Source organism: Scardinius erythrophthalmus, assembly GCF_964197995.2.
Source record: "Scardinius erythrophthalmus genome assembly, chromosome: 25".
Lineage (NCBI taxonomy): Eukaryota > Metazoa > Chordata > Actinopteri > Cypriniformes > Leuciscidae > Scardinius > Scardinius erythrophthalmus.
Window position 1 is genome coordinate 24,582,949 of NC_138245.1, and position 21,838 is coordinate 24,604,786.

General features: G+C 38.8%; 1 protein-coding gene across 1 annotated transcript; it reads left to right on the forward strand.

Annotated features, from left to right (window-relative positions):
- The first annotated feature begins 237 nt into the window (after window positions 1-237).
- egln1b (egl-9 family hypoxia-inducible factor 1b) lies at window positions 238-20,760 on the forward strand. The gene is made up of 5 exons (XM_081357862.1): window positions 238-1,268; window positions 14,192-14,311; window positions 18,946-19,082; window positions 19,164-19,231; window positions 19,994-20,760. Exons 1-5 carry the CDS (start codon window positions 555-557, stop codon window positions 20,047-20,049), a joined length of 1,095 nt encoding a protein of 364 aa, XP_081213988.1. The 5' UTR covers window positions 238-554; the 3' UTR covers window positions 20,050-20,760.
- Window positions 20,761-21,838: the final 1,078 nt, after the last annotated feature.

A 21,838-nucleotide genomic window follows, 5' to 3' on the forward strand; every position in this document is an offset into this window, starting at 1 on the left:
AAAACGAAATAATTTGCAAATAGTTCATACCTACAATTAGACCCAGAACTATTAGTATATTTTGGATTATTTTTTACTTTTTGGTCTTTCTATTATGGAAATTTGGAGTTTATTAATTCGTTTGAGGTTTTATAGCCCACATTATTTTTTTCTAACACGCAGATGCAGTATTTCTGCTCATTAAATGTTTTTGGGCGATTATATATTTATTTGTGTTAATTTTCACTCTGCCCACATGAAGTTGTGAGAAGCACATGTGAATCATGCCCACAGTGTTGTCTATCCTGTCTCTAGTGCGCATGCTCACATGGTTGACGTGCGCGGAGCGCTGAAGAAAAGGAACAGCAGGCGCCATGCGCTTCCATCAAACTCACGGCTCGCACTGAGACTTCACAAGTGTCAAAACCATAGATGTCGCGGGAATGTGAGAGCGTCACGTTGCCCTCCGTCAAATGGAATGAAATTGGCAGCGGGGGCCCAGGGACAATTTCGCTTGTGGATACTTGTAGTGAAGTTGCAGGCTGTAATACTGTAATACAGCACAGCGCTGAAACATGGAGGGAAACTCAAGGGAAAGCGACAGTCTGGAGCGAGAGCGCCAGTACTGCGAGCTGTGCGGGAAAATGGAGAACCTGATGAAGTGCGGACGGTGTCGTAGCTCCTTCTACTGCAGCAAAGAGCACCAGAGACAGGACTGGAAGAAGCACAAGCGGGTGTGTAAGGAGGCCGAGGAGAAGCAGCAGCAGCAGCCGCAGCCGCCGCCGCCGGCTGAAGAGCCCAGCGCCGAACAGTCAAACACTTCAGAACAGTCGAACTCTTCTCAGAGTGACTCTACTCTTACGACACCCGGCGAAAGAATGTCAGATTTTATCAAGTCCGCCACGAGCTCTGACAGCAAACCGACCGCGGACAGCTCGAAACCCAACGGACAGACGCGGTCGCCTCCTCAGAAACTGGCCACGGACTATATCGTGCCCTGCATGAACAAGCACGGAATCTGTGTGGTTGACAACTTCCTAGGTGACGAGGTCGGACGCAGTATTCTGGAGGACGTGCGGGCGCTTTACCTGACCGGCGGATTTACGGACGGACAGCTGGTCAGCCAGAGGAGCGACTCGTCTAAGGACATTCGGGGGGATAAGATCACCTGGGTGGAGGGGAAGGAGGCCGGCTGTGAGAGGATAGCGTTTCTCATGAGCCGCATGGACGATCTGATCCGACACTGTAACGGGAAACTGGACAACTACAGGATCAATGGAAGAACGAAAGTAAGTAGCGCTGTCATTAACTAAGAGGAGAACTGTGATGCCTGACACTTAAAGGTGCGCTCAGTCATTTTAAAAGTTTGATGCAATACAAATGAGAGATTTGAGAAATATATTTAAAATGACAAAGAGGTCATATGTCTAGATACGGCTGTTTTTATTCTACAATTTCCAAAAGGTAGAACCTGCTACTGTATGTCAGGCCATTTATGCCTTCCTCATGTCACATGACCAGCCACACAACCGCTGCAGGTAACCGGATGCGCACCATTAACATGCAAAAAAAAAAAAAAAACCTCTAATCTTTCTATTATACTGTATTGTTGTCACGAATCAAATCAATATGGGGAAAATCATACCTTCATACAAAAAAAAATTGTTATCTTATAAACTCTATATATGTCTTTAAGATTCTGACTTTATTCTGACTTTATAACTCGCAATTGCAAGTTTATATCCCGCAATTCTGAATTTATAACTCGCAATTGCATGTTTGTATCCCACAATTCTGACTTATAATTATAATTCTTGGAAAAAAAGTGAGAATTTCAAGATCTAAACTAGCAATTATGAGAAGAAAAGTCAGAATTGTGAGAGAATATTTTTTCAGGTTTTTACAGGTAGATCTAACAGTATTTAGCTATAGATTAGGTACGGAAATTGAATAAAGTTGCCAAATGTAAAATAGGTAACTGCATAGTCTTCTCTGTATAAATTAAATATAGAAAATTAAAATTCTGTCAGTAATTACTCACCCTCATGTTGTTCCAACCCCGTAAGATTTTCGTTCATCTTCGGAAACACAAATTATGGTATTTTTGATGAAATCTGAGAGCTGGCTCACTCCTCCATAGGCTTCTATGGGTTCGAAACTTGACAGCCCAGAAAAGTTATTAAAGACATAGTTAAAATAGTCCAAGTGACTACAGTGGCTCAACCACAAATTTATCAAGCAACAAGAATACTTTTTGCACGCAAAAAAAAACAACAAAAATAACGACTTTATTAAACTATTCATTTTCGTCTGTGTGGGCCTGTATGAGTTCATGTAGTGTAACAGCGCAGCGCTTCTGGGTTGTACGTCACCACATAGGCTCACTATTGGCTGACGTTGGTCATGTGTGTGATGCGTGTGACGTACAACACAGAAGCGCTGCGCTGTTACTCTACGTGAATTCATTCAGGCCCACACAGACGAATATTTTTGGTTGTTTTTTTGCGCGCAAATAGTATTCTCGTCGCTTGATAAATCTGTGGTTGAGCCACTGTAGTCACTTGGACTATTTTAACGATGTCTTTAATAACTTTTCTGGTCTGGCAAGTTTCGATCCCATAGAGCTGGTAAGTCCCGCCCCTTCCGCTAATCCCCCTGGACCTCTAGGTTGAAAAATCGTCAATGCAAGTGAATGGGAGAAAATAATTATTTTCTGGTCCCGTTTGAATTGTGCCATGAATGTGAACATATGTTGTCTGTGAATTTTTTATATAACTTTTTGTGTAAAGAATGCTACAATTTAGCGGGTAGAAGTTTGATACGGTTAGACTTTGTGTGAGAGCACTTTGTGGACTACAACTCTTCGCTGCTTTCGATGCGTTTGAAACGTCACCACCACTCGCGCACGGACACTAGCTCACGGATCCCGCTAAACATGGCTGTGTCTTTGGTGCACTTCACCGCCTTCTTTCAGGGAGAGGACAAAATCGTTGAGGTTGGGTAAGTCAACTTTATGGGGTGACGTCACATAGGCGACATGTAGTCTTTCTCGTTATGTCTTTTCCACAACTGCTAGCCGAAGAATCATACCATATACTGTCAAACTCGTAACATGAAAAGTTATATGAAAAAATCCACAGACAACATATGTTCACATTCATGGCACAATTCAAACGGGAGCAGAAAATAATTATTTTCTCCCATTCACTTGCATTGACGATTTTTCAACCTAGAGGTCCACTTGGGGTTTTACGGATGGGCGGGACTTACCAGCTCTATAGAAGCCTATGGAGGAGTGAGCCAGCTCTCAGATTTCATCAAAAATATCATAATTTGTGTTCCGAAGATGAACGAAAGCCTTACGGGGTTGGAACAACATGAAGGTGAGTAATTACTGACAGAATTTTAATTTTTGGCTGAACTAACCCTTTATTTTGGTATTCACCTGCTGTCAGACGTGACTTTCTGGGTTATCTTTCATGCCATCTTTAAGTACAATAAGCCACGAAAAAGAAGTCAATTTGGCTCTCACAAACTGTTTGAGAGGCGGCTCTATGTGAGCGCCACTTGTACAGATCAGTGGTGCACGCGCTTTTTGTGTGAGCGCGAAACCTGTGGGAATGACTACAATTAGGCACGACACAAGCACTATTCAACTGGATCGAATGAGACAAGTGAGTGAGAGAAGGCGGATGTGTGTCAATGTGTGTGAGGCTTAACAGAAGCAAGAGCAAACTGAACCTTTAAATTTTCAAGACGTTATCTGGGAAAGGCAAAGCTGAAAATATCAGGTCATTTTAAAGGCCTAGAAATTCAGACATTTCATAGGCAATTTCTTTATAGTTGCGCTCATCTCTGCTTTGTCAAGTGCAATAGCTATGAAATTATTATTTTCTTATCTAGTAATGTCATGGAAAAGTCATGGAAATTCATTATTAGTCAAAATGTGTGGGAGGATATGGTTGGGGGATCAAGTGAAATCCCCAGTTAAAGCACATCTTTTATGGATTAGGTTAAAACTCAGATCAGATTTGTAGCAAAACATGAAAATCTCCTACAATAAAAATTCTGGACTAAACACATTAAAGACTCTGAATATATGCACCATCAGGTCTCTCCCCCAGATTCAATTGTTCTTGAATTTTCTTTCCCCGCAAAAATGTCAGGCTAACCGTTTTTTTTTAAACAGGAGCTTCCTTTGGGGCCACAGACTGTTACTGATAGTGCCTTTGTGAGTTATCCACGACCAGCATGGCTCTCATATTTCCCCAGGTCAGGGGAACGCCTGCGACCACCAGCTGCTATCAGGCGTACCCAACACATGCACAATGTTTGGACAAACCTCCAACCTCTCAGGGTTTAGGGAAGCCATCACCTTTTCCATCTTGTTGTAAACACGCGCACACTTATTGCGACTTGCAGGAAATTTGTAACACAGTTAGCTTATGGTTTTGCAAGAGTTGGTACGATTATGTAAGATTATGTACAAGTTAAGTTGTATGTCTCGTTTTATATCACACTATAGGGTGAATCTTTTGGATTTCAAGGTCTTCAGGTCTTTTGGCTCATTAAAGTTTGAAGGGTCTCTTATTCAAAGACAAAGACCGCAGTACTTCACTGACTGTGCCTGGGGGAGTATGCGTTCTCTTTTTTAATTTTTTAGATTCACTCCCTGTACGCCACAGCAAGCCGCCACAGGCATGCTTTCCGATCAGTCACATACGGTCAATAGAAACCACAGTGTTATGAAAGAGAAACATTAATGCTTAACATTTATTCTTTAAACGTAAACGTTTCCATGGCTAAAGATAAAATAACGTAAATCGCATAAAAATTTACTTTTTTAATTTGTGCTTAAAGCAAAGGCATATGCTGTGCACAGGATGTTGTAGTGTGAATATCAGAAGGCTTGATGGGAGGTGATAGCACTTCCTGCGACTGCATAGTTTTTTTTTAATGTCATTGTGAGTGTTGCAGATGTACAGCCGGACGATTCAGGATGCTCAGCAGGCTTATAAAAGAGTCACCCGAAGGGAAAGAGTCTGTTACATAAAACACAATGAACGGATAATGTGTTTATGTTTTGTATTGATATTAAACTATGAACGAGCTTTGTGGTTGTTAAATGTTGGAGGATCAGAGGCAGAGTATATATATATCTGGACTTCAGTGAGGCTGTAGATTGTGGAAGGGAAGGAGATGAGTAGAGAAAGAAGTGAGAATAGGAACAAAAGGTAATGTTTATTATGAAGTAGTTTTCATAGATTTGGACGCATAATGTTTTGATACATTAAAAGTGCATAGAATATAGCCTAAATATTGTGAATCTTCTTAAAGGGATAGGCCTATTCACCCCAAAATTAAAATTCTGGCATCATTTATTCACCTTCATCTCATCCCAAACCTCCTGTATCCCAAACTTTTTCTCTTCTGTGGAACATATAATAGAAGATATTTTGAGAAATGTCTCTGTTTTTTGTTGTTGTTGTTTTTTACCATAAAATGGAAGGTCACCAAAACTGCTTGGTTACAGTATTCTTCAAAATATCTTATTTTGTGTTCCGCAGAAGAAGGTAAGTCAGGTTTGGATGAGTGAGTAAGTGATGGTAAGTAATTTTAATAAAAAAAAAAAAAAAACTACCCCTTTAAAGGAGAACTCGGCAACTCTAGCGAACTCTAGTCACTTCTTCGCTGATTTTCCGTTTTGTTGTCGCATGTTTTCCCCACGAGCTCCCCCTACAGCTGTGGGGGGGCGTATATTTCACAACACGGTCGTAAAAAACTCACTTGCGGCGGCCTCCTCCCCCTCTCTACCGCTGCTCATGTGCGTTTGTTTTGATCGGAGCAAGCCAACTGAATCGTGTGGAGCTATGTCTGACTACCGAGGTGGGTAATCTGGTAATACATCATACATGCGTGTGTTTATGTCGAATTGCCATAAAGCAATTCGTGTTTCGCGCTCGTTCTCATTCTCGCTTCTCACGAGACTTCCAATTTCTATCTTGCCGGGACGGTAGTCCCCAACATGGTCCCCAAGTTGCAAGGTTGGTTTTCCACCTGGGAACGCTGGGGGGAGCGGGGAATGTCACCAATATCACCAGAACAGGTTGTTTAACCATCCAAATGATTTCTAGACAGTTTTATTAAGTTAAAAAAGTTACCAAGTTCTCCTTTAATGATTCAAGTTCCATGATGTGATAGTCATCATGATATCAAAATTAAACCCTATTTACTTTGTTAGCTCACATTACTAGTCTTGTGGTGAACAATTAATCCGTGCAAGTTAATAAGCAAGGTGGGGCGAGGTGCGCTAAAATAAAACCGTGCCCTCTGTTCAATATTCCGTTTCACTTGGAAATACGTCACAACTCTGATGTAAAGTCGGTTGCAACTTTAGGTTCACGGGGACTTTAACAATTCCATTATTAAGTCTTGTAGTCCTTTTGAGAAAGTCTCTCACAATAAATATTTGCACAGTGTGGACCGTGTTGGTAATATTGACCTGTTTGGTAATAATAATAAAAAAAAATATATATATATATATTATATATATATATATATATTTTAGTTATATATATATATATATATATATATATATATATATATATATATATATATATATATATATATATACTAAAATAAAGTTTAGTTTTTGTAATTTTTATTGTCCTATTTTTGTCACAATATTTAGTTTATTGTTTAATATTTTCGTAATGTACCATATGGTTCCTTGTATCCATTCCATGGTCCTTGCATCGCCTTCAGCAGCAACGTTCCCTCCTGAATCCTGTTTCATGGTAAAAAAAAAAATATACTCGAGTTGTGAATGCGCAGTCTGTTAATGCAATGAAAAGACTGTTTAACACAATACAATGACAGATGTCTTCACGCAAAAACAAGCATACGACGCGACCAATCAGTTGGCTCGATTTCTGAAACAAATGACTCTTTTTCTAATGAGTAATTCAGTAGGATGCTGTCTGAAACCCCTGTATAATTTACAGCAGAATCTAAATCGAATCAGAATCGAATCAAGAGCTTGTGAATCTGAACACAAATCGAATCAGAAAATATCGTTCTTGCCCCTCAAGCTTTTTGTGTGGTGTTTTTGGTGAATTATTGTTTATCATTGGTTTATGGGGTTTATCACCTCCTACTCAGAAAGCTTCTAGATGTCAGGGTGAAGAATGTTTGCAGCAATATAACACAATGAATTGCCACATAGTCATGTTTACATTACGTGACCAGAGATGCTGGCACTGGATCAGAATGGGCTGTTTTTGAGCGTATTTGTTAGAGCATTGCATTCCCATTGCATTCCCTTTGGAAAGTCCCACCTCACTAGGAAGGATGTATAATATTTCTTTGCTTCTGCATCAATGTTTAGTTATGTGATTTTTTGTTTTTGTACCCTTATGTCAGGAAACCTTGCGTGCAACCAACAGGAGACTTGTGAGGTTGTTTTTTGAAGGCGGAAAGCTGATGTGTAAAACACCTGTAGACTTCATAATGACCCATAATGAAGCATGCTTTTTTTTTTTTTTGGTGCATATTTTAGGTTTATATTGTACATGCATTTGATGTTTTTTGTGTGTGTGCTGTAAGTTGTGCCTATTTTTCATTAGCAAAAGCTTAAATGCATGACTTATCTCTTGGACATGTTGTGCGCTGTCATTGCTTTTTCCTCAACGTGTTTATTAATGGTGCAGTGTGGTGTCAGTCTGCTAGGGTGTCAGCGCTTGGAACAGCAGTGCAGCTGCACGCTCTGCACGTAGCTGGACTATTAGAACTGTCTGTCTGGCTAAAGTCCAGGAGCTGAGGTTTATATCAGCTCTGCATTGCTCAGGTTTATATCAGCTCTGCATAGCTCACTGGAACAGATGCAGTATCACATAAAGGAGAAATGACATGTTGTAAACCCAAGAGGGCCTCTTACAGGAAAATCCCTGAATCTAGGAAAACAAATGACTGTTATGGAGATCTGTTGGAGTAAATAATGACAAGTATGATTAACATACTAATTGGAAATCATTGAAGACTTTATGCATGTTCCAAATCAGTTCATAGGTGCAACATATACATTTTTATGTATATTTTAACATACATTTGAAATAATGTTTTATAGCGAAATATTTATGTCGAAATGTTAAGCTAGTTAGCTAAAACAGCATCGATTTGAATCAGTAGTTCAGTGTATTTATCTAAACATAATGTGTAGCCTATTATAATTTTACCTGGACATGGAATAGTGTCTGTGTGGAATAAAATGCATAAATGTCAGTGTCACATGATCCTTCAGAAATCATTCTAATATGCTGATTTGGTGCTCAAGAAACATTTATTATTATTAATGTTGAAAGCATTTGTGCTGCTTAATATTTTTTTTAGGATTCTGAAGGAAAAAACAGGATTAATAATAGAAAGTTCAAACAGCATTTATTTGAAATATAAAATCTTTTTTAATATTATTAATGTAAATGTTTTGCACTGTAGCTCCTTTTTGATGAAACCAACAACACTCTGAATTTTTCTAGTTATGTTTAACAAAGCAATTGCCGCATCAATGCAAATTACTATTACTACTACTACTACTACTACTAAAAAAAAATCTATACTTTCAATACTATCGGCTTATGGAATAAAAAAAATGCTGCTTTTTTCATAAATATTGACCATCTAATAAATGTATAGATAGGAGGCGCAGCTGTTTGTGCACACAGCGTCACATCCAGGTGTGTTTGAGACATTGAAACCAGAATAAACGCACACTGAAGCTCTGATTGAAATGCTCTTTGTGTTGTGGGACTATGGCATCCCTCAATCTCCTTTACCCTCCTCCACGGTCATGGATCTTTGCAGATGATGATGGGAGAGTGGCGGCATGGCATCCTGACGCAAAAGCTGCTGCGTGATGTTGATGCGTGCCATCCGCACCCACCTCTCCTCACCCGGTTGTTTTCTCAGCCAAGCATGCCCTGCTTACTCTCTGACGCAGTTGGCTCTCACACTCACCCCCACCTGAACGATTGAAGCGCCGTTGAGCGATTTCACCCTTATCTGCTCCGGCCCATTCACGTGGGGGGCTCGCAGATTGCGTCAATGCCCTCAGCTCGCTTTTTTTGTCCTGGCTTGTCTTTCTTTCCTTCTTCCCCTATATCCTTCTCCCACTGGCTAAAGCACACGCTCGCTCGCCCCTCCCTCCATCTTTATTTACGTTGTCCTTCGCTTTTGCACCTGCCACCAGGGTAAACATTTCAGTTGAAATGTTGTCACATGTATTGTGATCTGTCGTGTATTGCGTGCCATTGCAGGCTGCGAGACTTGGCTGGAAAGGCCCCTATTACACGAGCCGAGGTGCGAAGGTTATTGAAAACTATGGGTGGGCCAAAATCTTATCACACTATGAATACGTTTATTTCACAATAATGATATATTCTACTACAATATGATAATTTTTGCTTTAAATAATGTTTTTATGATAACAATTTTTGAAACCATTCAATTAAATATACATTTATTCTTAATAAAGTTACAAAAGCTATTCAGTCAAGAGCAATGAGATTGTTTTGATTAACATTAATGGCACAGATGGCAGCAGGAGCATTAGGCTGCTGTCACTTTAAGACTGAATGCACGGATCTAATATACTGATACACATGCGCTTTCTTTCTCAACTCTGTTTACGTTCTTTAGACTTAAACAACCGTGTTTGCGAGGATACTCGCAAAGACGGGCATTTTGACACATAAGAGTGTTTATTTGTTCATTCAATCCCAGTAAGGCGCCAATAAGAACTCAGTTCAGCACTCAGCACACTTTATGTGCACACGTTTGTGAAGAGAACCAACAGCTCAGAAACTGTCTCTTAGACAGTGCGTGCCGTGTATATACCGAAATGAGTTCTCTTTAGCTGCTTATTGCGCTTGAATGGTTTAAAATCACTTGTTTTTAAACCGCAAGGCTTAAAAACACATTCAAATGATAAGCTTCGGTGACAGCGCAGCACGGCAACGTCATGTCTCTGCTAGTTAATCGTGTCCACAGGTACACCCCTAATGAAAACTGTATATTCCTTATGAGCTGAAAGGTTTTTTTTATGTTATATTGCAGTATTTATTATAAATGATTTATCCGTGCATATCATTATTCTTTTTTTAAAATAATGTGCCCTCATAATATTTAATCAAAAGAACTTCCACTCCTACTTGCAGCGACATCTCTTCTCTGATGATGTGGGGGGTTTTTTTGGTGGGAGGGTGAGACAACCTGTCAATCACATCCAACGATCCAATCAATTCAATGGACCTGCTCTACATTTTTTCATGTTCAAAAAGACGTTTCGCTCGAATATACGTCTGAATAGAGAATAAAAACTATTGCAGCTTCTGTTTCATGCTGACTTTTTTTTTTCATTTCAACATTCTTTAGTCTGTAATGTAATGTTGCTGTTTGAGCGTAAAAAAGGTCTGCAAAGTTACAAAGCACAAAGTCCACTCGAAAGGGAGTTATTATCTGTGTCCTTAGGCACTGTTTCTGAACTCCTGAAACATCTCGATTGTAGTCTTGAGTTTTCTTCTGGGAACGTACACGTCACAATATTCCTAGTATAACTAGTGTTACTACCGATTGGGAAGAGAGGTGCTGCAACAATGTGAAATATGTAAAAAAGAAAAGAAAAAAAAAACTTTAGCCTTAACCTATTCTAGTAGACCCAAAAAACAAAATAAAGATTTTGTAAAAGGGCATAATTTTGCCTTTTTAACAGTAAAATGATAACCATAGTCATCGTCTTCGCCCCAAGTTTGGCCTTTCCGTGACTCCTGCATTCGCCATCTTCCACTTGAAGTGAGTGATTTAGTCAACCACACCCCAGCACCGCTACCGGTTATGTTGCTTGGAAAAAAGGACCTCTTGTACAGTCGTTTTTAGATTTGTTCCCAGCATGTGTTGCTTTTCTCAGCTGGCGTCTTTTCTCCTGGAATGATGACGCTCGTTCTCTGGAAATCTAATATCAAATTATAGGCCTCAGGAAGCTGGGGAGGAGAAATGTTAAGGGGGGACACACACTGCTGTTAGCAGCTCTGTGTTTTTGGGTCCAACGGTTCAGATTTCCACTGTTCAGTTTGCATCACGTAGTCACAGTTTTAGTAAATACTTGGTGGGTTGCTTTTTAGGAGGTACAGTTTGGTTACCGATATTTTAACACATTGATTGGTTGTTACCAGTCTGATTGCTGATTTTTATTTTTCAAATAATAACAAAAAAATATATGCTGCAGAATAATGCACTGTAAATTACTGACAAAAATGAGACTGACAATATTTTGCCACCATAGTGGTCATAGCCTGGCAAGCCAGACCTACATCAAGATGTTAGGTCTGGCAACTCACCATAGACACGGCTCAATCCGAGGGGCGGGATAAACGGCTGTCTTTCAGATTCCCTCTGCACGCAATAGGACAGCGCTTCAACCAACCAGAGCGTTTTTCCAACAGCGGAGCTAACGTTAGTTGATAGATTCAACTTTTGAATCTGGCTGGCAAAACTACGAACACATCTTCCTTTTTTAAGAATGACTTAAGTGCCGTTCTTTGCTCTTTTCTCAAAGAAAAACTTAACTCCAAGTCCTCCAGAGTCGTTTTCATGTAGCAGGGAACCGTCGCAACTCTGTCGTCATTATGTTAAGCCCGCCCCACCTACTCTATACACGACGTGATTGGCCTGATCCAATTTAGGTTTTTACAGCTCCGAAAGTCAACAGAGAGTTGCTAGACTACCCTGGCTGCAAAATAAATTTTGCTGGGTGCGTCTAGATTTCTAGGCTAGGACATAGGGCTTATATTGGTAATTTATATTATTTTTCTATGTATTATTATTGGCCAATACATTTGCCATCATCAAGCACTAATAGATGACTATTTAACCAGTGCCCCAGAAGAATCTTAAGGATCGGTATCAGGGCTGATTAAGTATTTTTTTAAGCATCATATCGGCTATCCTATAGCCCAAAGTGACATGATCCAATTCATTTTCAATGGAGGGCTCTGGACACTTTACAATTCTGACACATTTTATGTTATACAGATTTTATCTTACTATGTAAATGTGTCTTGAAAATTTACAGTATTTATACTGTTTATCCCTCGTTTCGTTCTATATGTTTATTAATTGTGTGTGTAATTTTTAATGCATTTTTAATGAATATATCTTTAATGTTCTTGCCATGAGAATAACCTTAAATGCTGACATGGCATAAATCAAGTAAATAAATAAAAATATTGATATTTTTTAAAAGTATTGTACAGTATGACATGACGTGACTGAACTACACTACGTATGCAAAAAAACCATAAAGGTTGCATTTTCTATTTTTTTTTTCATGGGAACCATTTCACCTCTAGTATGTATGCAAGTAAGGCAAAGAATGTTGGAAGAGATGTTTGTTTTTCGGCCATAAGAACACCCTCCCTCCCTGCCTTCCTCAGACAGGCCTGACACACTCACACATGCTGAGAGTCAGTGGAAAACACGCTGATGTCGTGTCCCAGGGGAGGACGTCTCGGTCCCTTTGACATTATGCTGTTGGGTTAGGGTTAGAGGGTTAAGTCAAGGCCTAAAAATTCCCTGCTGGGCTAGTGCTGCTTATAAATAGAGTGTTAGGTCACAAACTATCAGTGATAAGTGATCAGATTCAGGAGCCTACGTGCAGAAGTGGGTGAAAAAGAAGGCGAGTTCCCGGAGGGGATCGATATCAGAGAGCTGTTCTGACAGTGCTTTTTTTTCAGTTCACAGAAACACGGCTCACAGTATTAACCCAAAGGTTTCTGTTATTTAAGTGTTTGTTGGGTGCTTGTTTGAAGCGTTTTGTTAATGATTTAAAGGTGAACGTTGGCATTAGTCATGGTTTTGTTTAAAGTTTGACATGTTTTTTACTTGGAGAGGAATATTCTCCAACCTTTTTAGTTATTTTTAAACTTCTAATTATAAGGAAGTATGAAGTATCTTGTTTGCTCCAGAAATGTAGTTTAACCGAGTCATATGCAGGTCACTTGGACTGATGATCTATTTTTATGAGTCTTCCCTTTGTAACACTGTCCCGATCGCTCCTAACGGATGTGTCCATGTTCACAAATACTTTTACACTGCTATTTTCTTCTTTGTGATTAATTAACACTTTCCATGTAAACTCGGAGACCAAAATAAAAGGGGCAAAGGAAGAGCAGGAAAAGAAAAACCTCAGCAAAGGAAAGACTCCAGCAATGGCTTCATTGTTCCCTCAGCCTCATAACCCAGATTCAACAAGATTAAATGATACAATCATCATAGGGCTGAGAATTTCACAGTTATCACCTTATTTTTTCCACTTTGATTTCATGTATGAGTGCGCTGTGGTATCGTACAGTATCTGAAAGGAATTCAGCGGTCTGAACTCCATTAGACAAATACGGGGTAACAGTGAGTCTCATGAAGAATATATCTTGATCATATTTCACTTTGAAAGCAAAAATTAATAATATTTTGCATATTTTTGCCATTTTTTGAAGGACCCTTGACCCCCTCCCCCCCTCATCATCTGTGATGAATCTGTAATCTTGATGTTTTTTAGTCTAGTAATTCTCAATATAAAATTAACCTATCTGAGCACAATGATTATTTGTTTTTAATTAAGCATATATTAAAGGCAGTACACCAAATACTATGGTGAATAAACACTTAAAAAATTCATAATCTTTTCTCATGTAAAAAGTTGTATACCAGACAAAAAAAAAATATTGTGCACTCTGAGTCAGTGTATAAAAATAAGTCATTATGTATAAAAAGTTTATATAAAGTTGTTTCCATACATAGCCATTATTATTATTATTAATAATACTACATAGCTTTTTTTATTACAGTAATAATAATTATGGAAATGTGTTTAATTGTCAAGAAAATGCCACAATGCAAAATTGTCCTAATGATGTGCTTGAAATATTATCAGGACATTTTCTTGACAGTCTTTGTGAGATTATTGTTCATATAAAAAATATGAATAAGACTATAAATATATGAAAAATATAATTTTATGATGGGAAAAAATAGAAATCTTCATTGAACAGTGTCTTCTTGTAGAGTGTGTTGCATCCAATCACTGTGAAAGGTCTGTCGTCACATGTTCTTTTGACTGGCTATGTTTTGTCCAATAACTAAAACAACTAGTTTTTCCTTCCAGGCAATGGTGGCGTGTTATCCTGGCGATGGGACAGGATATGTACGGCATGTGGATAACCCTAACGGAGATGGGAGATGTGTCACATGCATATATTACCTGAATAAAGACTGGGATGCCAAGGTAGGAGTTTTCTTTCCACCTTCCTTTGAGCTTTGAACTTGTAACCGTTCTGTAGCATGTAAAACTGCACAAGATTGTTTAAGCTCTTCTCTGTTTGTTTAGGTATCTTATCTGATGTAGACTGCTTAAACTTGCATCTGAGCTTTCATTCAATTCAATGAAAGTTCAAAACCAACCTTGTGCAGAGAGTTTGCTGTTGGTACTTTACATAAATAAGCCACACAAGAGACTGTTTATGTGCTGTTATTAGAGGTCTACTAGAACAATGAAACTTTGGTTTATGTTGGGTTTGTATATAATAGAAAAATTAATTATTGTCAAATATTTAGTGTTTAAGTTTTACGTATTTGTACATTGCACTGCAAATTAATAGAAAGAAACGTATTTCTAATCAGTTGACCACGTGGGCATCACACAAAAACACAGCACAACCAGTATTCAATACATCCGATTCATAGAGAAATGACTCCTTCTTTTCTTTCTTTTTTTTTTTTTGGTGAATCAGAAACACAGTGTGACCAGTGTAGCCCGACTTCTGAAACAAAATACTTCAATAAGCTGATTTTTTTTTTTTTTTTTTTTTTTAATCAAAACCAAACAAATCCTGAAAAAAATCACTCTTATGAGCTGGTTCTTTTTGGTAAATCAAAAACATACAACAACAAGACCAATTCCCGAAACAAATGACTGGTTCTTGAGTCCCGAAACATTACGAACTGGTCCTTTTAAAGAATAGTTCAAATGAACAACTTTATTTAATGATTTGAATCTGTCTAACACAGCCCTGTATAGTGGACACAGAATGGTTACTAAAATATACCTAATTGACTAATCAAAATTGGAATTGAATTAGGAAATCTGTAAAGGTAACATGTGAAATTTCTGCCTCCACTTTTATGGTTATGTTAAACATTTACTGTTGAAGTTCCACGAGCCTTCGCTGTGACCACAGGCCTGACATTTTCCACTGCTGACTCTACCACCTTCCGTCACCTTCCAGCTGTTAAAGCCAGCGCTGCGTCAGAGAGCGGTTCTGCTCTAGAACATTCCGACCGGCCATGGAAACCATCCAGTGTTGATCAGATGTTCTCATATGAAGTGAACGTTAAAAAGAGAGTTGGACAGTTTCACAGGCAAGATACAGGGTTGGAAGAAGGGAAAGAAGGATGTAGTGTTTGTCTGTAGTGTTAAGTCTACATTAAACACTCAAGGGCATGGTGCTCTTTATCTAGATGCTGTTATCTAGAATCTGCAAACAAACACCGTTTTCTTCCAGTCATCGGTTTCTGTATCAGTGCTGTGATGTAAGGATGGGTCAAATCTAACACACATTCAACCCTGATATTTTCCATCCTTCTCAAGCTGCACAGGATGCCAGTAATACATGATTTGAATTCTAGCACACTCTCTCTCTCATATCTCACCCTCTTTACTGAATGGAGAGGAAAATAGCCATCTCACGCAAACTGTTGTCTTGGCTCGATTTTTTTTTTTTTTTTTTTTAAGCTAAATTTAGCAACAGGTTGTCCTGGGGCAGGAAAAAAGACATTCCCTCCCAGAGTTTTCCCATCCACCAACATTCTGTTGTGTGTAAATGAAATTTGAAATCCAAATTTGTAATTTTAATGTTTTTGAAAGTTGTCTCTTATTCTAACCAAGGCTTTATTAATTTTATCAAGAATATAGCTCTTTTTTTTTACAATTTAAAGTTTTCTATTTGAATGTTTTAAAATATAATTATATTTCTCTGTGTGTTTGTGTTTATATACATTCACCTAAAGGATTATTAGGAACACCTGTTCAATTTCTCATTAATGCAATTATCTAATCAACCAATCACATGGCAGTTGCTTCAATGCATTAGGGGTGTGGTCCTGGTCAAGACAATCTCCTGAACTCCAAACTGAATGTCAGAATGGGAAAGAATGGTGATTTAAGCAATTTTGAGCGTGGCATGGTTGTTGGTGCCAGACGGGCCGGTCTGAGTATTTCACAATCTGCTCAGTTACTGGGATTTTCACGCACAACCATTTCTAGGGTTTACAAAGAATGGTGTGAAAAGGGAAAAACATCCAGTATGCGGCAGTCCTGTGTAGGGATGTCCCGATACCACTTTTTCACTTCCGATACCGATACCGATGCCGCAGCTTTGGCTATTTGCCGATACCGATATCAATCCGATATTTTTATTTTATTCTTGAACTAATACTACTAATAATAAAATATAATGGAAGCACTTTCCTCAATTAGCCACTTAAAAACATCTCACTCAAATGGAGAACAAATACTTCTCCAGTATATAGTCCACAACAACAGTTGATAATGAAAGACTGCCAGCCTTTATTCAAAAGACCTTGAGATATGTTTGGTAACCTGAATGAATTTAAAATTAATTTGCTATATTTCAGATCAATATATTTGTTTCCTTTAAATTTTAATTAACTTTAACTTTATTCTCATCTGAATTATAAATAATTTATTTCTGTATAAAATAATACTACTTTTAAAAACACATTTGATTTTCTTTTTTATTCAATGTAGAATGTGTAACTTAAAAATAAACAGATTAGTGCTCTGTTTTAGGACAAGAAATGAAAACCAATGCAATGATGAATGTCCAAAAAGATGAGATCATTTTTGCTTTTAAACAGCGTGTGCGTGTGTGTGTGTGTGTGTGTGTGTGTGTGTGTGTGTGTGTGTGTGATTTTGGTTGGGTGACAGTTACAGTTTGACAAGAGTTTACAGTTTGACAAAAGCACAATGTTGGGTTTTACACAAATATAAGTAGGCTAAACACTTTTTCCAGTTTTAATGATGTCCTGTATGAAAATGACGGAGTATGTTTTTTTGTTTCCACTGTTCGATCGCGCCCGTGCCTCTCTCTCTGACACACACTCACACACACACACACACACACACACACACCAGCATTGCAATCTTGACATCGCAGCCTGTTCATTTTGCTGCGTTCACACCAAAACGCGAATAGAGCGTCAAATTTGCGTCTATCGCGTCTAGTTCGATGCTTGAACAGTTTGAATCCATTCGCGCGTCCAAAGCGAATAGGACGCGCCGCGCGCGTATAATGATAAAGTGAGCGTTTGAAGCGATATAGACGCGCGTTCAGAGCTAAGGCGGGCTACAGATTAGGTGTCCCTAAAGAACCCGCATATGCGTGTATCTAACAGTAACGTTAGTTTCGTAGGCCTATTACATTAATTAATGTGCACGCGAGATTTATTTATTTTTATACCGTGTATTCTCTGTGTAAATCCATGCACCGAACGTACGTTCAGTACGAATACGTACCGTTCCACCCCTAATGGGTATCGGATCATAGGTATCGGATAATTTTTTTTCTCCCCTCCGATATCTGATCTAGCGTTTTGGGCCAGTATCGGCACGATACCGATGCCGTGGATCGGATCGGGACATCCCTAGTCCTGTGGGCGAAAATGCCTTGTTGATGCTAGAGGTCAGAGGAGAATGGGCCGACTGATTCAAGCTGATAGAAGAGCAACTTTGACTGAAATAACCACTCGTTACAACCGAGGTATGCAGCAAAGCATTTGTGAAGCCACAACATGCACAACCTTGAGGCGGATGGGCTACAACAGCAGAAGACCCCACCGGGTACCACTCATCTCCACTACAAATAGGAAAAAGAGGTTACAATTTGCAGGAGCTGACCAAAATTGGACAGTTGAAGACTGGAAAAATGTTGCCTGGTCTGATGAGTCTCGATTTCTGTTGAGACATTCAGATGGTAGAGTCAGAATTTGGCTTAAACAGAATGAGAACATGGATCCATCATGCCTTGTTACCACTGTGCAGGCTGGTGGTGGTGGTGTAATGGTATGGGGGATGTTTTCTTGGCACACTTTAGGCCCCTTAGTGCCAATTGGGCATCGTTTAAATGCCACGGCCTACCTGAGCATTGTTTCTGACCATGTCCATCCCTTTATGACCACCATGTACCCATCCTCTGATGGCTACTTCCAGCAGGATAATGCACCATGTCACAAAGCTCGAATCATTTCAAATTGGTTTCTTGAACATGACAATGAGTTCACTGTACTAAAATGGCCCCCAGAGTCACCAGATCTCAACCCAATAGAGCATCTTTGGGATGTGGTGGAACGGGAGCTTCGTGCCCTGGATGTGCATCCCACAAATCTCCATCAACTGCAAGATGCTATCCTATCAATATGGGCCAACATTTCTAAAGAATGCTTTCAGCACCTTGTTGAAACAATGCCACGTAGAATTAAGGCAGTTCTGAAGGTGAAAGGGGGTCAAACACAGTATTAGTATGGTGTTCCTAATAATCCTTTAGGTGAGTGTGTGTATGTATATATATATATATATATATATATATATATATATATATACACACACACACACACACACACACACACACACACACACACACACACACACACACACACACAAAAGTACAATTCATGGGGTGGAACTTTTTAATGTAGAAAAGTGGACAGTGCAAGTTTAAATTGTGAAGTATTTATATCTTATCGTAATATTTAATGTGCTAATTTATATAAGTTGTCTAACGGTTTCAGTTTCACTGTCCAGCCCCTGGAATATACCATAATTCTCATCTGCTCACTCTACAGGACCACGGTGGCCTTTTGCGGATCTTTCCAGAGGGAACCTCTCAGTTTGCAGACATAGAGCCCAAGTTTGACAGACTTCTGCTGTTTTGGTCAGACAGACGGAACCCACATGAGGTCCAGCCAGCTTACGCTACAAGGTCAGTGACACATTTCATTTTGTAAAATAGTTCTGTAAGCTGCTAATGCTTAAATGCAACTCTGTGTGAATTCATGTGCAGGTATGCTATAACGGTGTGGTATTTTGACGCTGATGAGCGAGCTCGAGCTAAGGAGAAATATCTAACAGGTGAGGACTGCTCAAACATGACCAGGCACTTACATTGATCCTGAACAACATTATCTAGATTTCTGTGCTGTATCTATGGGATTATGGCCAGACTGCTTTGTTGGAACCCTATTTAAAGGAGCAGTGCAGCAAAAAATGAACATTTACTCACCCTCATGTTGTTGTTTCACACCCATATGTTGTTACGATTTAAAATACTTTGAAAATATTTTTAAAATGTAATTTATTCCTGTGTTGGCAAAGCTGAATTTTCAGCATCATTACTCCAGTCTTCAGTGTCACATGATCCTTCAGAAATCATTCTAATTTGCTGATTTAGTGCTCAAGAAACATTTAATATTATGATCAATGTTGAAAACAGTTGTGCTGCTTAATATTTGTATTTGTTGTTTCCTGTTATAAACCAATAAACATTCAATTTAACCATGGTACATTTTGTTTCAAGATTCTTAGAATAGAAATCTCAAAAGAACAGCATTCATTTGATATCATCAATGTCGCTTTTGATCAATTTAACGCATCCTTTCTGAATAGAAGATTAATAGTTTAGTAATCAGTAACCGCTCACTTTCATTGTACAAACTGCTTGTATGACATGAGGATGAGTAAATAATGACAGTATTTTCATTTCACGATGAAGTATTCCTTAAAATAGTGAACCACAGTGGGTAATCTTCTACCTAATAACACATATGGATTGTCAGAGAGAGCGAAGAGCAGGTCTGTATTCACCTTTATGACATTTTTCTTTCCGTCTTTTAGGTTCCGGTGAAAGGAGCGTAAAGGTGGAGCTAAACAAGCCGTCAGAGCCCAGCTAGTGAACGAGGGATGAATAAAGAGGAGTGTACAGGGTTGGACCTCCAGAGTGCTGCTGAGAGATGATGAGCAGAGGGCAGAAGAGAGTCAGGAAGCGACTTTCTCTCTTATTCACCTCTCCATCTGTCATCTATAAGGGGCTTCTCACAGGGACTCAGAGTGTGAAGACAGGCGTGAATTAACATGCTTTGTGTTTCCTTTATGAAGAATGCTGGCTTACATGAGCATAGGATGGACATAATGCGAAACTTGAGGGTGTTTGTGCACTTATTCAACAAGATTTTGAGCTATGACCCCCCTACAGTTTCCTTCCCCCGGTCCCCCTTGTCAACTTTATTGCACGTCTTAATAAAGGTACAGTTTTGTTTGGTAATGCATATGCAGAAACAACACAGAAAACCCCTTTTAAGGTTACAAGCTCTATGCAATGTCCTATACGTGTTATTCTGCTCATAAGCTATTGGATTTGTGTTTTTGTATGGCTTTTAATTCCGCTTTCCAAGCTCTCCTAATTGGAGCCACAAGGAACGTGCTTTATCATGGCTTGCACCTGTTGCTTGGTCACCGGGAGCATAGCTGGATTGTCTTTGCCAGTCATCAGCGATATGTCTGTTGTTGCAGACGTTATGTCTCTCCTGTCTTAAGCCAAACTTGACATCTCATGCCTAACAGCTCTGAGTTTTAAATAAAAAAAAGCAGTTTTCCTAAATACAGTTTTGTGTGTACATGTTTTATTTGTTTCATGATTTGTTCGTCGTCTGATGGTGTTAACCTTCTTGTCACTAAAAGTCATGTGACATTCATACACTTTTTCTGTGTGTTTGGAGTCCTGCAGCACCCTCTAGCTGTTTGCAGCGGCGAATACAAATCCATCATCTACATGAACTGGAAGAGCATGAAGAAAGGCTTCCACATGAGAATGGAGACTTGTTTACTACTTTTTTTTTCTCTTTCATCGTTTTTTTTTTCTCTCTTTCAAACAGAATGGTAGAAAATATTGCACAATTGTCAATGTATCACTACAGTGAAATATGAGACCTACAGTATACTGGTTTTGCAGCACAACAGCACTGGGTCACCAACATTTTTCCTGCATACCTTTTAAAAAAAGATTTTATACCTGAAAAGTCATACAAATGAATAAAACTCATTAAATTCTGTAGTACATATAATTTGTTAACCTATAAAATATGACTGGAAGCATGAAGAAGCAGAAGCATGACTGGAAAAATACACACACATATATATTATTGTTTAAAAGTTTGGCGTCAATATGATTTTTATTTTTGAAATATGCATTTCTATTTCAAATAAATGCTGTTCTTTTGAACTTTCTAATTACCAGAGAATCAAAAGTAGAATAATTTACAAAAAAATATTAAGAAGCACAATGGCTGCTATTAATTCAGCCTTTCCATCAGAGGAATACATTACATTTGAAAATATATTAAAATAGAAAACTTATATTAAAGGTATAGAAGAGGATTTTCCCGAATTTTAGAAAAGAACCGCTCTCCACTTTTTGAAAAAATGCACATGCGCAACACTCTACCTGTTCCCGAGAGGGAACGCCTATTAAACGTGTGCACGAGAGAGCATGCACGAGCTAATCATAGCTTACATGAACTTTTACTAGCAGTGATTTTAAATTGATTTCTCCAAATAGCATGCCAAACTTTACCTGTCAAGAAACTTCGCGACTGAGACATCAGTGGGAAGCCCAACCTTTGTTTTGAGCACACTCCATCGTGTGAATCGTGTGCACGTGCACGTACGACGGCCTTACGTAAA

What these genes read in the sequence shown, in the direction of transcription:
- egln1b (XM_081357862.1), top strand. Translation starts at nt 555, where the DNA reads ATGGAGGGAAACTCAAGGGAAAGCGACAGTCTGGAGCGAGAGCGCCAG. An exon ending in GGATCAATGGAAGAACGAAA is followed by an intron (nt 1,269 to 14,191) that starts GTAAGTAGCGCT and finishes TTTTCCTTCCAG; the next exon opens with GCAATGGTGGCGTGTTATCC. An exon ending in TAAGGAGAAATATCTAACAG is followed by an intron (nt 19,232 to 19,993) that starts GTGAGGACTGCT and finishes TCCGTCTTTTAG; the next exon opens with GTTCCGGTGAAAGGAGCGTA.